The sequence below is a fragment of the Ictalurus punctatus genome, chromosome 25 (assembly GCF_001660625.3).
Source record: "Ictalurus punctatus breed USDA103 chromosome 25, Coco_2.0, whole genome shotgun sequence".
Classification (NCBI taxonomy): Eukaryota; Metazoa; Chordata; class Actinopteri; order Siluriformes; family Ictaluridae; genus Ictalurus; species Ictalurus punctatus.
The window spans coordinates 19,437,196-19,452,651 of NC_030440.2; the positions used below are offsets into that span (position 1 = coordinate 19,437,196).

The following is a 15,456-nucleotide window of genomic DNA, read 5'->3' on the forward strand; positions in this document are numbered from 1 at the left end:
TAACTTACTGTATGTATATTTGAATATTATTTATTTCCTATATAGTATGTTGCTGGTCCTGAGTACATATTTCGTTCTCATGTGCCAACATGTACAGAATGACAATAAATACCTTGAACCCTCAAAGGTGTATAGCTGACATGACCCTCTACGTCACCACACCTCACCTTCCTTACAAGCATGAAAACATGTCTTCTCTTCAGCAGGATGGTGAAAGCTTGGTATTCCATACATCCTATGTTATACCAAGTTAACTGACTGAAAGGAAAAACTGCCAGCTGTCTGACTGCCTCACAGCTACCACTGCAGTTGAAGATCACCTGGATGTGGAGGATACTTGATTTCACACATGATAGAGGTCTTTCCTGATTGGGAGCTTGCATGACTATAAATGTTGATATTAATGAACTGTACAGTATATCAAGAGTTACTCAACCCCAGTCTGTCCTTGTACGGACATTGTCTTCATCTTCAGACTCTTCCTCTTTAATATGCTTCCTTTCAAATCCTCCTTTATTTTGGTCTACATCTTCCACAGAGTTTGATGTCCCAGCATCTGAAATGCCAAGATTTACATTTAAATACTGTCAAGTCAAGTAAAACTATAAAGAACAAGAGTGAAACCAGTGCTGAAGGACTGGTCCAGTCACAAATAAAGACTACTTAAGACTTAAAAAAATTATTCATACAGGTGTAACAAGACAACATTCAATTCAATACACTGGGTTCATGTTCTGATATTTTGAGAATTTTTTTTGTTTTGTTTTTACGTTTTAATTTATTTATTCATTTTCATATGATTCATTTACATGTGATTCATTTTCATGTGATTCATTTTCATGTGATTCATTTACCTTTTCTCTTCTCTCCTCCCTTCCCTTTCCCAAATATTTAATTGAGAAGAAGAAGAAGAAAAACAAAAAACAAAAAACCAAACAAAAACCCACCCCCCGCACCCCCGGCTCATCATGGCTACTCAATAACTGTATATATAAATATTATAAAACCCAAGAACAGGCACAAAAATTTAAGTGGGAAGTGTCTGTAACTCCATAAAGTATACAATAAAGGGATGCCATTTATAAAATAATAATAATAATAATAATAATAATAATAATAATAATAATAATAATAATAAATAAACAAATAAATAACTAAATAATTCATCTAAGTTAGGAGCGTATACAATACCCGTCTTTGCATTAGAGTACCAGCAACTATAATATATCTACCGTTCGCATCAGCGATAACATTAGTGGATGAAAACTGTAACTTTTTGTCAATTAAAATAGCGAATCCTCCTACTTTCAAATTAAAGTTTGAGTGGAAGACATTTCAAATATGTAAAAACCTTAGATCTCTTGACAGGATTACCTCTGACGTTCCAACAAATAAATCTTAAAGGCGTGCCTGTCCCAGCCGGAGTGGGACCCCCCCCCCCCAACACACCCAAAGTCTCCATAAAACAAAGGGAGACAGCAGTATTTCCCACCAAGAGTTGTCCACAATGTGAAAACAAAGCCGAACTAACCAACTAAATTACCTAAACAAAAAAAAATTCCAGTAAGAGAAAAGTCCCCTACTGACTTCAAATCGGATAGACTGCGCACTTTAACAAATAATGTCCTTACCTTTTAAAGACTTGTAACAAATAATATAACACAGTGTAGCATGTAAAGATGAGGAAACAACACTAATAAAATGAAATAAACTCTAACCCAGTCAGAGCATCAAAACAAAGAAGCACATTAATACAGAAGTAGATTTAAGAGGAGTGAGTCCACAAAATCTAGACAAAGTAATGTACCGACAATATCTTCAATAAGAATCAGAATTCTTTAGAGCTGGAAGGCTGAGTGCAAAAAACAGAATAAAAGTGAAAAAAACTCCACTATATAGGTGATGCAGTTCACCCCGATATCAAGAGTTTAACGTAGTCTCCTGCTTCCTCCGCTGAAATAAAGTCCTTCTGAACACCGTTATATGTTATGCAAAGCCGAGCTGGGTGAAGTATTCCATAGCGAGCTCCCTCGATACTACGAAGTTGACGCCAAACCTCGTTAAATGTGGCCCGGGCCCGGGCTGTCTTGGCTGTGTAGTCAGGGAAAACGGAGATGGTCAAATCCCTCATTTTAATCTGCTGGAGCTCTCTCGCACGGCATAAAATATCAACACAGTTACTGTGATAGTGGAATCTGCACACAATAGCTCATGGTCGTTCACCAGGCTTGGGCTTCGGCTGAAGGGTCCGGTGGGACCGGTCCAAAACCGGCTCCTTCTCCAGACCAAATGCCTCCTTTAACAAGGCCGCTACAGCAGCAGTTGTACAGGTGTCAGCGCCCTCTGGAACTCCCACTATCCTAACGTTATTGTGCTGTGACCTCGACTCCAAATCCTCACATTTATTCTCTAATTGAGTCACGGTTGCAGTGAGAGACTCGATAGTAGTCTTCATATGAACTATGTCATCGGTGCAACCGGAGAGCGCGTGCTCCATTTCCCCAACAGTACCTTTCAGTGTTGATATGGTAGCCTCGGTAGCGACTTTATCACCAGGCTGCTGTGTTTTCACGGCCTGCAGGTCAAGCTGGATAGTAGACAGCGCATCCCTGAACATTGCCCGAAACTCCTTTTAAAAAATATCGGCAATGTCCTTCCTCAGTGAAGCCAGCAACTCAAGCTTGAGTGCGGCGAAGTCAGGGTTACAGCTCGGGGACGCAGATTCAGGGGGAGAAGGGGACTCGCTCACGGCGCGCACACTAGGTCTCAGTCGTGTCTGAATGCTACCACGGGTTTTTGTGTTCTTTCCAGACATCTTAACGTGCCACAAAGTTAAAAGTGCAAATAAGTAAACGAAGTAGAATAAGTCAAAATATATTATATGACCAAAAAGCGCTAATTAATTACAATTTTAATCGAAATCAGCAGGAGACTCCCATTTCACGTCTTACTCCATCAAACACCAAATTCGAATCCATATTGAGAATATTTTAAACAAAAATTGAATGAAGAAATACTATGACTGAAAAGATTACTACTTTTTATTTCTGAATCATAAACAATGCAAACAATCTGCATTTTTGTCAATATAAAAATGTACTATAGTTTCACTATACTTTAAAACTAAATATATAAATCTTTCCAAAATATTGACTGCATAAACCAGTTCCTCCAGGATTTCACGATTGTAGAAATGAACACAAAATAATGCAAACTCCGCAATATTCAGAGGAGCTTGCAATTTCTTTTTTAAATTACTGCAGATTTAGGCGAAGACACATTATTGTGATGCCATCCCAACGCGCATTCATCCTAAGTGCTCTTCCATTCATGAGAGTCGAACATGAGTACAGCTAAAAGGTTTCATTTACCAACAAGCATCACTGCGAAAGACCGTGCAAAATAGTTTAGAGTAATAGTTAGATACGAAGTTGCAGGTAATCACAGCAGTGCCGATATTCAGTACAGCAGTACAACTGCGAGTGTGATCTTGCTTTTATGTGACAGTTTTCTTAATAAAAATTAATATCAAGTAGCTAACATTTCAGACACAGTATGGCCAAATATTGGTTTATTTTTATTGTCAATGGAAATAATTCCCAAAACAGCCACAGCTAGATAGAGCTTTCCATGTTGCCGTGTAACACACAGACTAACTGACAGCCTGTAGTAAGTATAGTAACAGTTTCAATGTAATGATCTACTGCTAGATTTGTAATTTATGCAGCAAACACAGATAAGTGGAGTGATACACACAGTGAAGTGTCCCCGTGCCGTTATAATAAATATCAGCACTCTTGGAATGTCACTTGACCAATCAAATTAGTGGACTGAAACTAACTGTGGTATAACACAACATATAGTCCATGAGGATACTGAAGAGATGATAATAACATGGTTTACTTGATTAGTAGGAGAGCATGCAACCTACCAAGGATGGAAGCTGATTAAGAGAAGAACATTCACACAGTCAGGTGAATCTCTTAGTTATTAAAAATGTTATGTTTAATTGCACACATATAGATAACTGTTACCTGTGAGTCAGTGGGACCTGGAGTATGTGGAAGTTTTCTAGAAGATCACGGTCGTATCCCTGCTGATTCCATTATAAGGTCTTTTTTTTTTTTTTTTTTGGTTTGATCATTAATCAACGCGGTGTTAAGAAGCTGCCACAATTACTCGAGGGTGAAAAATCGCACATGCTCTTCTTCTGTTGTGAGTTTACAATGCCGCTTTCTTTTTTAAAAAAAATTTATTGGCGGTTGACAAACCACATTTTTGGTGCATTACCGCCACAAACTGGATAGGAGCATCGACAGTAGATATAAAAAAGGGAGTATATTGCAAGTTCAGATCATTTTCATATGCTGTGCAGAGAAGGAATACATGTTCCGCTGTCTCTGCTTGACTGCAATATATGCATCATCCTGTTTCATGCTTTCCTATTATAAATAGTGACTAGTTAGAACAGATCCTCTCAGTATTAACTTGCTTTTGAATACTCTATAGTTGCATTTATTTGAGTTCTCTGTCCCATTTCTATTGCCACTCCATTTTAATATTTGTGTTTATACTTGTTTTTAACTAATTTTTACTTAATGGGACCTGAATATCAGTATTTTGGTGCCTTAAAGCTTGTTTAGCCAGCATATCAGCACTTTCATTGCCCTCCACTCCCACATGTGCTGGTATCCATAAAAATGACAGGATTTACTACATGTTGTGGATTCTGAACAAACTTGCAATAATTTCATATATTATATCTTGTCTTGATGAATTTTGTCCACTTGAGAGGTACAGCGCCTCCTGCTGGAGCATTCTGTAAATCAAAATAAATCAATATACGTCTTGAGAACAGGAGCCGCTTCAGAAGCGCCCACTCCTGCTGGATCTCTCTCCCTGTCCGCGGGCTTCAAAATAAAATTCATATAGTGCTGAGCTTTTTATTTTTATTTTTATTTTTATTTTTTATTAGCAGCTGTTTTAATCACCAAAGATATGTTCATATCCTGATTCATCTGAAATATTCACAAATTTAAATAAAAGGTGTAACATTTATAGACGTTTAGTTTTAGGATAAACTATATAAAACAGACAGTTACTTAATTTTACATTTCTCTTGCATAAAAATCCACGTTTGTACCTTGCTGCTGTGGTCGTCCTGATTTGATCAGTTTGTTTAATAATTAAATGTTATTTATACTGATATAATTGAGCTAGCAGGGAAAAAATTCTGCCTCCACGTCAAGTCTCTTCTTAATAATAATATGAGTTAATAATAATATGACCATGACCATGGCTCAACCATGACATCAAACCCATCACACATACCCTGTAAACTGTACTTGGTGATGTATTTAACAATCAGGTCCTCCATTATTAAAATGTAAGAGTGATTCAACAGTTCTCTTTATGACTTCTCGTTATATTTTAAAGTATTAGGTTATTATTTGTCATTTTTGATGCCATATTCTTAGCACCATGGCAAAGAAACTGTATAATAGAAACTGTATAAAGACATATGAGCAAGTGCACCCTTTGCTGATTCCATTATAAAGATTTATGAGGCCTAAAGGGTCATGTTTCTGGAAATGGAGGCTCTGATCATACTGTAGAACCCACTATAAACTAATACAATTCATAGAGAATTCGTATAGTCCAGTTAGTTTAACTTAGCTCAGGTTTTAAAGTACAGTGTAGTGAACACCCTCAAATACAGCCACAATATTTTTTTGATATTGATTGTTTATGTTTTTAAATCAACCAAATCTGTTATTATAAAACCCATTAAAGGGGTCATATCATGATTTGTAAACATTTTTAAATGTTAATTATGTTGCTTATTGGTTGTAACAGAATATGTTAGCATACTTTAATGTTAAAAAAATCCATTATTTGTCAAATAGTGTAGGGTACATTATTGAAGTACCTCTATTCTCAGGCTGCCTGAAACATTCTGATTTCTGAAAAGCCCCTCCTTCCGAAAAGCCCAGAGTGTCCTGATTGGTCAGATGACCCGTTGCCAGGTGACTGGCCAAACGCCTTGCATGTGTCAGAAAAGTAACGGCCCTTAGCCTTAGTCTTAGTGTTAGCCTCCAAGGCTTCTAAAGCAATAGCAGCAGAGCAGAAGCAGTGCATTTTTTTTCTTTTTGGCATGCATGTTAACAAATGAGTGTTTTTACACTGGATGTGAGCAGCAGTGAAACGGTAAATATTACATCAATTTAGAAAAAATAAAAATATTTTAAAAAGCTGCTGTACCATACAGCGACTTATTGTTTACTCTTGGTTAGTCGTTATAGTGAAATAGACTTTTATTTATTTATTAATATAGGCCTAATATCAATTATCATTACTAGAATATCATTATCATTACAAGAATATCATTACTTTCATAAACTAATATTAGAAAATAAAATACATTATTATTATTATTATTATTATTATTATTATTATTATTATTATTATTATTATTATAGTAGTAGTAGTAGTAGTAGTGGACTATTTTTTGTGGGTAAAATTATTAGATGTGGATTCATGTTAGTGCTAAAATATAAAGTTTCAGTCCTGATTAAGGAGATGTACAGCTGAGTGGTGCAGCTCTCCTACACTGCACCCAGATGATGCCACCTGACTAGCTAACATGCTGTCTTGATTGTTTTATATACTTTGTCACCCTGTTCTGTTTCTGTTTACCTATTTTACAAATATGACTTCATATCTGTTCAGTGCTTCTTCAAATAAATCAATTTAAATAGCATTTATGTTTCTGTATTGTGTTATATTTTTATGTTAGTAAGTGGTAAAAATTGGTCTAACCATCAATGAGCCAGTGTGTTATGATGTGGCGTCTTGTGGGCCGGGTGTGGTGGTTCGCTCAGGGCCAGAAAGTCCAGGGCCACTTCTTGGTCCCAGTTCACCCCTGATTATTGCTATTAATGCTAAATAACATATGCTGAAAATGTAAATATCATTTGTTAAATCACTGAAATGAGGGCCCCATTCCTATATGCTCCCTAGGCCCCTAAATACTATATCTGCCCCTGATAGATAGATAGATAGATAGATAGATGGATGGATAGATAGATAGATAAATTTTGGAAAAATATAGTCAAACATCTCGAGAAAACAACTTCTTGGTATTGTAAAAAAGGCGTTGTGATTAGGAGAGTGCTCCACCAGGTGGCGCTGTGAACATGAACTCCGCTGTAAACTCAAAACAGATGAAGAGGAGCTGCAGCTTTTTTTTCCTCCTCTGAGAAAACGCTTGATTTTTCGTACTGAGGTAATCATCTCTACGTGAAAACATTCCTGACTGTGTGGTGTTTATTTATTTATTTATAATAACAGATTTGATCGAGTTATGAATAAAAACTTGTTATTCTGTCTGTATTTGAGGATGTTCTCTGCATTTTCTTTGAAACCTGAGGTAAGTTAAATTAGCTGAGCATCTCGGCTAGTTCCTCAGCTGTAGTGGCTGAATCCCAAATGGCTTCCTCCTCCCTTCAAAGAGCACTACACAGGGAGCGATACGGTACAGTGGCGAATTCACCCTGTGTAGTTCACTATATAGTGAAAGAGGAGATGTTTGGGACTCTGTGTATGATGCAGATAAACGGCTAAAAGGTGTATAATGTAAGATTTCGAAATCCACGTGGATACAGTTAAATATTTGATTCTTCACCAGACATACATATGTCGTTTACAAGTTGTGTCATCACAGGAAAAAATATTTTACCTTTATTTTAAAATAAAGAAATACTGTAATACCATACCAGAAATACCAAGAAATACATTCTAATTAGCCTTTTAAAGGGTAAAGAATGCGTGCAAAACTGAAGATGGGACAGTAAATTAACCTGACATTTTATTCATATGACTTAGCTCATTATAAAATTTAAATAAATTATATAAAATGTGATATAAAAGGTATTCTGGGCTGAACAGCATTAACATACTTATTGCATTATTTTATAGCAAAGAAGCCCAACACTAAAACATAAAGAGTGAGTGGTGGAAGCGTTATGGTTTTGGTTTTTTTGTGAGTTTCTTGCTAGCTGGCTCAAGAACACGTGGTTAAATGTGTGTAGGATTTATCTGGCATTATCATCATAGCCATAAGATTAGATTTTAGAATTGATCCAGACAGGGTCAAGGTCACATTGAGGTTAAATGTCTGAAATAATTTCCCCTCTGTAGCGTCCTTCTTGTTTAAGGAATATTTTAAGGGTATTTTAGGCAAATTAGTAACAAGAAGGACTAGACTTGTTGGCAGCGGAGGAATCCCTGTCTCAAACCTGCTTTATGCTAGGGCTGAATGAATTGGATCAAATATCTAATTGTGATTTTTCTAAGCAATATTGCGACTGCGATTAGAATTGCGATTATTTTCTATGAATTACGTTCCAAGCCTGTATTAGTGGTTAACATATCTGCAAGACATAATTACAATCTCATTTCTCCGTGAAAAGATCCTCAGTTGACATACGGTTGCTACTAAAACCACTGCTGAAGTGCCGTATTGTTGTAAAAGTAGTGTCCTGATCAAAGAAAATTCTAATCATGAGAGAAGCATTCATTTATCACTTATTAATTGGTTAAATTTACATTTCTTTAATTATTGGAATAATTACAAAATACATTGATATGTGAGGTGTTGTTTCTTTTGGGTACCAGTATGTCCACTTCATCTTGGCCCTTACTCACTTGACCAGATGAAGCGCTCTTCTTTTTGTCTTCATTGCTTGTTTGCCTAATAGTTGTGCTTTATCGTTATGCACAGCACGTGATGATTGCCAGCTTCTAATTGGTCATCTACAGGCAGTTTATGCACACTTGTTTTATTGGCCATGATTTTCCCTTGTAAAACTTAAGAGGACACTCATTATTAATTGGATTTGGAGAATCCCTAGATAATTACAGCACTCACACCACTACATTTGCATCTGTACTCATTTATACAACTGAGCAGTTGAGGGTTAAGGGCCCAACAGTGGCAGCTTGGCAGTGCTGGGATTTGAACTCACAACCTTCTGATCAATGCCCTACCACTACTACCTCTAATGTGCACCAGTCTCATGGAGGAATGTCAGCATGAAAGGGCAGGTCCTTTAGCAACAAGTTCATCTTCTTATATCTGGAATAGAACAGACGCTGCTGGCCTTTTCTGAACATGAAAATCCATTGAGTTCTGATGTCCTGATCGATGGGGTCTACTGTTTAGTGCCTGTTCCCATTAATCTGAACAAACTAAAATGAAACATATCTGTACTTTGTGGTTTCTTTTATAGTGCTACATGTGTGTATTAGCGCCGGCATCCTGCAGGACACAACTGAAAATTCGAGTTCGTTCTGAGGAAGTGACCCAACAGGGCTCAGTAGCCATACTGCATTCCAGCCAAAAATAGAGGTTTCTGTGGTCTTGCATTATAATACGTTTTTGTTGTTTAATTAAAGTCTCATCATTTGTATGACGAGTATTAATTTACTGATAATTTTGGAGTTCTACTTATGATTTGAACCTTTGAACTTTTTCCAGGGTCTCACAATAAGAGCTTATAATGGAATCAGCAGAGATTCGACCATGCTTTTGTATAAAACTTCCACACACTCCTGCTGGCTCACAGGTAACAGCAATATGTGTGTAATCATCTGATCTGTTTGAATTTTAAACCACATCGAATGAAACATCTGAATATTTGAACAGGTAAAATGACTGATTACTAAAATAAAGAAAACAGTCATTTTAGGTCAGATCATGGGTTAGTTTAAATGTTTAATAGGTAAAAGATTCATCTGATTTTGTGAATGTTCTTCTCTTAATCAGATTCTTTCCAGGGTTGCTTGCATGCTATCATGTTAATCAAGCAGGGACTTCATTTTGTAAATAAGTATTATTGCACTTTGTGCAGACAGAAACTTGTATGGCTTCAGGTGGCAGGACATCAAACACTCCAGAACACATCACACCTGTGGACCATCAGAAACACGTAAAAAAGGAAGAACCTGAAGATGAAGACTACCTCTGTACGTCAGAAAGGCACATTACAGGCCAGTCAGATACTCAGTAACAATTTTAGATATTACTTGACTTAGTTTGTGAATGTACCACATCACTGACTTTTTCCATCTTTGTTTTGTACTTCACATTTTTACTGTTATTTCAGGTGAAGCAACATCAGCCTCTGTGGGACATTTCACACCTGTGGACCAGCAGAAACATGTAAAAATGGAAGAACCTGAAGATGAAGACTATCTCTGTAAGAAAACATGGTGTTTTAGGATGTATATGTTTTCCCTCTTGTAGTGTTAATTTTGTTAATGAAAACTAAGGAAAAATGTTTGTTGACGATGATGAGACGACACCGAAGTCATTAAACACTAACTGTGAATATATTAACATGCAACGTTGTTGACAAAAAAAAGACGAGACTAAAATGTAGTTTAAAAAATACAAATTTTACCAAAAACCCTCTTTATTTTTATTGATAAAAAAGAGGAGACAAAATATTACAAGCTAATATTTTCAAGCTAACATTTGTTTTGGCTAGACTCAGGGCTGGAAATGGTGGGGACGTGGGGGGACTGAGTCCGGAGAGTGAATTTCAGGGAGTGGGGACATATAAACATACGGGGGCCTTTCAGATCAAACTGGCTAAATTTTTTTGGGAAATAAAGAGGGTTAGGGTTAGAGTTAGGGTTAGTCAAAAACAGGCAAGAAAGAGGGAGAAGAGTTTGAAGGGGAGAGAGACAGTCAGTTGAAAAAAAAAAAAAAAGACTATATTAAATTACTTTGGACCACCTGGTAAAAAAGTGAGAGGCAGAGGTTTGTGATATGGAAGATAAAGATTGTTCTTTATTATTCCAAACATTATTCCAAAAGGCCTGGTCTTTGTCTAGATGCTCATTGGAAAACTGTAGTCTTACAAAGGCTTTTTCCTGGCACGCCTCCCTTGCAGGTCAAATCTGTGCAATTTCTTTCTGATTGTAGAAGCATGCACTTTAACACCAGCAGTTGCAAGACTTACTAGCAGATCCTGTGCTGAAATTTTAGGGTTCTTGGAGACTTCTTTTTGCATCAGATGGTCTGATCTTGGATTGAATTTGCTGAGATGGCCAGTCCTGGACTAATTGGCGGTCGTTTGAAATCTGCGCAATTTGTAGATGATTTTCCTTAGAGTGGAATGATGTATTTCAAATAATTTGGAGATCTTTTAAAATCCCTTGCCAGACTCATAGGCATCCACAACCTTTTTTCTGAAGGCCTTACAGAACTCTTTAGATCTTGCCATGATGACACCAGATACCTCAATAACAAAGGGAACACCAGACACTAGATATGAGGGGGCTATAAATAAGATGGGTTGCACCTGCACTCCCTAAGCAGGTTCTAATCACTGGCACCCAATCTTCAACACCTGATTCTAATTTTATGGATTTAAAGGTGTGATAAATGTATGTATTATTTTTTTCATGTAACTGATCTTTTTTTGTTGTTGTTGTTTTTTTAACTTCAACTTTATTAATAGGCACTGTTTGAAAGATGATCAAATGTTTGCTCGTCCAAATATGTCAAATAAGAGTCAAATGACTCTATATGTTTATATTATATTTACATTTCGGTCATCTTAAAGTTGATCTGAACACTACCCCCTTGTTCTTCAGGGATTTCGTTGTAAATCATGTAAATGATGGAATTTCAGGTGGAAGGAAATCAAACACAGTGGAAAATGTAACTCTCATTCTAAAGGTTGCTATACAATTAATTCATATGGAAAAATATAGGAAAAGTGTGAGTATTTGGTTGAAATCACAGATATTTTTTTCTATTTCACTGTGTTTCTAATACTATTCATTTTCTGTTCCAGACATGAATGATGCCCAGTTTCAAGTCTTCTCCTGCTCCTGGTGTCCACTTTCCTATACATCTCAAAATTACCTCCACAAACACATCAGAAGATGCCACTATGAGGAATATGAGGGAGAGATAAAATATGATAATCTTATGACCACAAGAAGCTCCAGTATTCAGCAAACTATCTCTGGCACTGTCAGAAGTAACACCTCTGATTTGCGAATGGAGAAAGAAGTCTATCTCTGCTCACAGTGTGGGAAGAGTTTTACTGACCGAAGTAATCTCAGACGACACCGATATATTCACACAGGAGTGAAGCCGTATCACTGCTCACAGTGTGAGAAGAGTTTTATTCGAAAATATGATCTCCAAACACATCAGCGTATTCATACTGGAGAGAAACCGTATCACTGCTCAAAGTGTGGGAAGAGTTTTACTCGAAATTGTGATCTCCAAATACACCAGCGCATTCACACAGGAGAAAAACCATATCAGTGCTCAGAGTGCGGCAAGAGTTTTAATCAACAGAGCCATCTCCAAACACACTTGCACATTCATACAGGAGAGAAACCGTATCACTGCTCAGAGTGTGGGAAGAGCTTTATTCGACGGAATGATCTTCAAATACACCAGCACATTCACACAGGAGAAAAGCCGTATCACTGCTCAGAGTGTGGGAAGAGTTTTATTCGACAGGGTGAGCTCCAAATACACCAGCGCATTCACACAGGAGAAAAACCGTATCGCTGCATACAATGTGGGAAGACTTTTTCCCAACATAGTAATCTTCAGCGACACCACCGTGTTCATACAGGAGAGAGGCCATATCACTGCTCACAGTGTGGGAAGAGTTTTGCCCAACATGGGAAGCTCCAACAACATCAGCGCATCCACAATAGGGAAAAACTACATCGCTTCTCGGAGTGTGGGACGAGTTTTAACAAACAGAAAAATCTCGAACAACACCAGTGCATTCACGTAGCATAGAAACTGATTTGATATTCATAGTGTGGATTTACTTATACAGGTGCATTTAACATCCAGAAGTGTTCCAAGATTAAGACATCGGTGTATTAATTTGAGAACACAGAATAAGCTGACCTGCTAATAGCTATCATGATTTCCTTAAAATATGTAGATAAATGTATTTATTGTGTATGTACAGTATATTAGTACATTATGTATTTGCATAGTAACCAACCTGTGTTTGTTAGACACAAACCTCGTCTTGTCAGGGTGCTCTCAATTTTTTGCAAGCAGTGTAAGGAATATAAGGAATTACAGGGAAAACTAGGTTTTGATCTGAATGGGTTTCCCTTCTCTCATGCCATAAGGCTGATCAGCTGTAACTCCAAATGACCAAGTCAGCATAGCTACCAAGAAAGATACTCATGTCTGACACCACCTGTACACTTATGCCAGTAAGTATTAAAATCATAATATGGGAACAGGAGAACAATAATTCCATCCTGATGCCCTACCTCTGCTTAGAGTTTTCATCACTCACTGCTGCCAAGGATGGATTGACATGGACAGCTCAGTCCCTCCAGGATTTTGTGATTTTGCAATTACAGAAATTTATGCAAAATCAAGCAAACCCTGCAATATTCGGAGGAGCTTGCAATTTTTCAAAATTACTACAGATTTGGGCCAAGACGTGTCATGTGACATCATCACAACACACATTCAGCCAAAGTACAGCTAAAATGTCTCATTTACCAACAAACCTCGCTGAGATAGAGTGCAAAACAATTTTGTGCAGTTACAATTTCGCCAATTCAAGTAGTTTTCCACAAGAAAAGCACAAATCGCAGTTTTTGGAAAAATAAAATCAAGCATTTTTGGTCACAACAATCACAAAATAACTGTGAAATCCTGTATGGACTGACAGCCTATAGATCACCATGGAATTACTGTGGATAGTCCTACATAAAAACCCGTAAAGATGGCTGTGGATTTTCTTCCTTAGGACTGCAATTGTTAAGAATATTTTGCACTCCAGTTTTCATCATTGAACAGTAAATAACTTTCAGTTTGTTACAGTAGACTTGAAGGTAAAACTATAATGATTTCAGAAACTAGAGTGATGCTCATACTAAAGTTCCTCTTAAAACAATTAGTACTTTTTTGAATATGTAAAATACAAATACAGAAAATAATTTATTTATAATAACACTGTCCGGTGACACCAAGATGAAGATGGGTTCCCTTTTGAGTCTCTTTCCTCAAGGTTTCTTCCTCATATCATCTCAAGGAGTATTTCCTCACCACCATCACCTCTGGCTTGCTCAATAGGGATAAATTTATACATTTCAAATTTATATCTGGATTTTTGTAAAGCTTCTTTGTGACAATGTCCATTGTTAAAAGTGCTATATAAATAAAATTGATTTGACAATAATGATGCTCTGGGTTCAGCCTGTCTCTACTGATTTTGTTGTGTTTTTCACTTTATGCTTCTTTACAACTTTTATTGGAATAAAGACATTATCAATCATTTCAAAAAGCCACACCCCCAAAAAGCTGGCAAACCATATAGCGATTTTCCAATTTTGAAAATGGTTTCTAAATTTATTGAATAAACCCCAAGCACTGTGCTAACAGTGCTATCAGAATTATTGATGATTGTTCTCATAACTCGCAGAGACGGTCTTTGGCTCACATTTGATATAAAAAAAACAATATACATATTCTTTATGTAACTGAAATAAGCTCCAAAAGGAAAGTAAAATGTAAATGAACCACAAATGGTGCAGTGATGCGAATGTTGACAAGGCATCCTAGAAAGCAGATGTAGACCCTAGTTGATAATCCCAGCACCATAGCCTAGGCATGGACAGGTAAAAAGCTAAAAAGAGCTTGGGGTCTCTTTCAAGGAAGACTGATGACCTGATTCAGATGTGGCTGAGGTGAAATCTATGATGATCGGTGGCAGCAACAAGCAACAAGAGCAAAAGTTTGTCTGCAAAGTATATGGCAAAAGCCAGGAGCCATTTTTTCCACTTACTCCTCATCTGAAGAGAGTGAGGATGTGATATCTTTGGCTATGCCTAGAAGGCTCTTTTTGTCCAGACCAAGTATTGCCAACCAAGCCACAGCCATCAAAGATTAGACATAAGAAATGGCTCACTCAGCTAAAATCGGTGATATTGGAACAGAAGCCACATACAGCAAGATTGGAATGCTGGTGGAGTGCTTAGTATAGCAGGATCCAGCACTCTCTCTACTGTTCCTCATCCATTTTTCTCTAGCAAGCTATTTGTGCGGTTGGATTTTCCCAGAAGGAAGCATGATTTTCCTGGTTAATCAACAAGTAAGCTTGCTTCCATTATATGTCACATTGTAGCTCATTGGCTCTGAGCAATTATGAGACATGCTACAGGATTTGTGCTTACATATTTAGGCTCTCTAGAAGCCAAGAATGCACACCAGAGATGTCAGCCACTTCATCATTGACTGTAGCAGAGAAACAGTCTGAAGCCTGTATGTTCCCTGTGCTAATTACACAGCAATGCTTAGGATGGCATGAGTTGGGCCAATGAAACATTCAAAACATTTCAAAGCATGCTATGTCTGTAGTTGCATCTGGGACACAGATGGGC

The 15,456-nt window shown here is 37.2% G+C and overlaps 1 protein-coding gene across 2 annotated transcripts; it reads left to right on the forward strand.

Annotated features, from left to right (window-relative positions):
* Positions 1-7,213: 7,213 nt before the first annotated feature.
* Positions 7,214-14,270, forward strand: LOC108258213 (zinc finger protein 501). 2 transcript variants are annotated; one of them, XM_017456710.3, is made up of 6 exons: positions 7,214-7,285; positions 9,291-9,409; positions 9,539-9,626; positions 9,912-10,050; positions 10,167-10,259; positions 11,868-14,270. In XM_017456710.3, exons 3-6 carry the CDS (start codon positions 9,561-9,563, stop codon positions 12,839-12,841), a joined length of 1,272 nt encoding a protein of 423 aa, XP_017312199.2. In that variant the 5' UTR covers positions 7,214-7,285; positions 9,291-9,409; positions 9,539-9,560; the 3' UTR covers positions 12,842-14,270. The 2 variants fall into 2 exon arrangements, with proteins under 2 accessions (XP_017312199.2, XP_017312200.2); XM_017456711.3 differs by having other exon boundaries at positions 9,912-10,026.
* Positions 14,271-15,456: the final 1,186 nt, after the last annotated feature.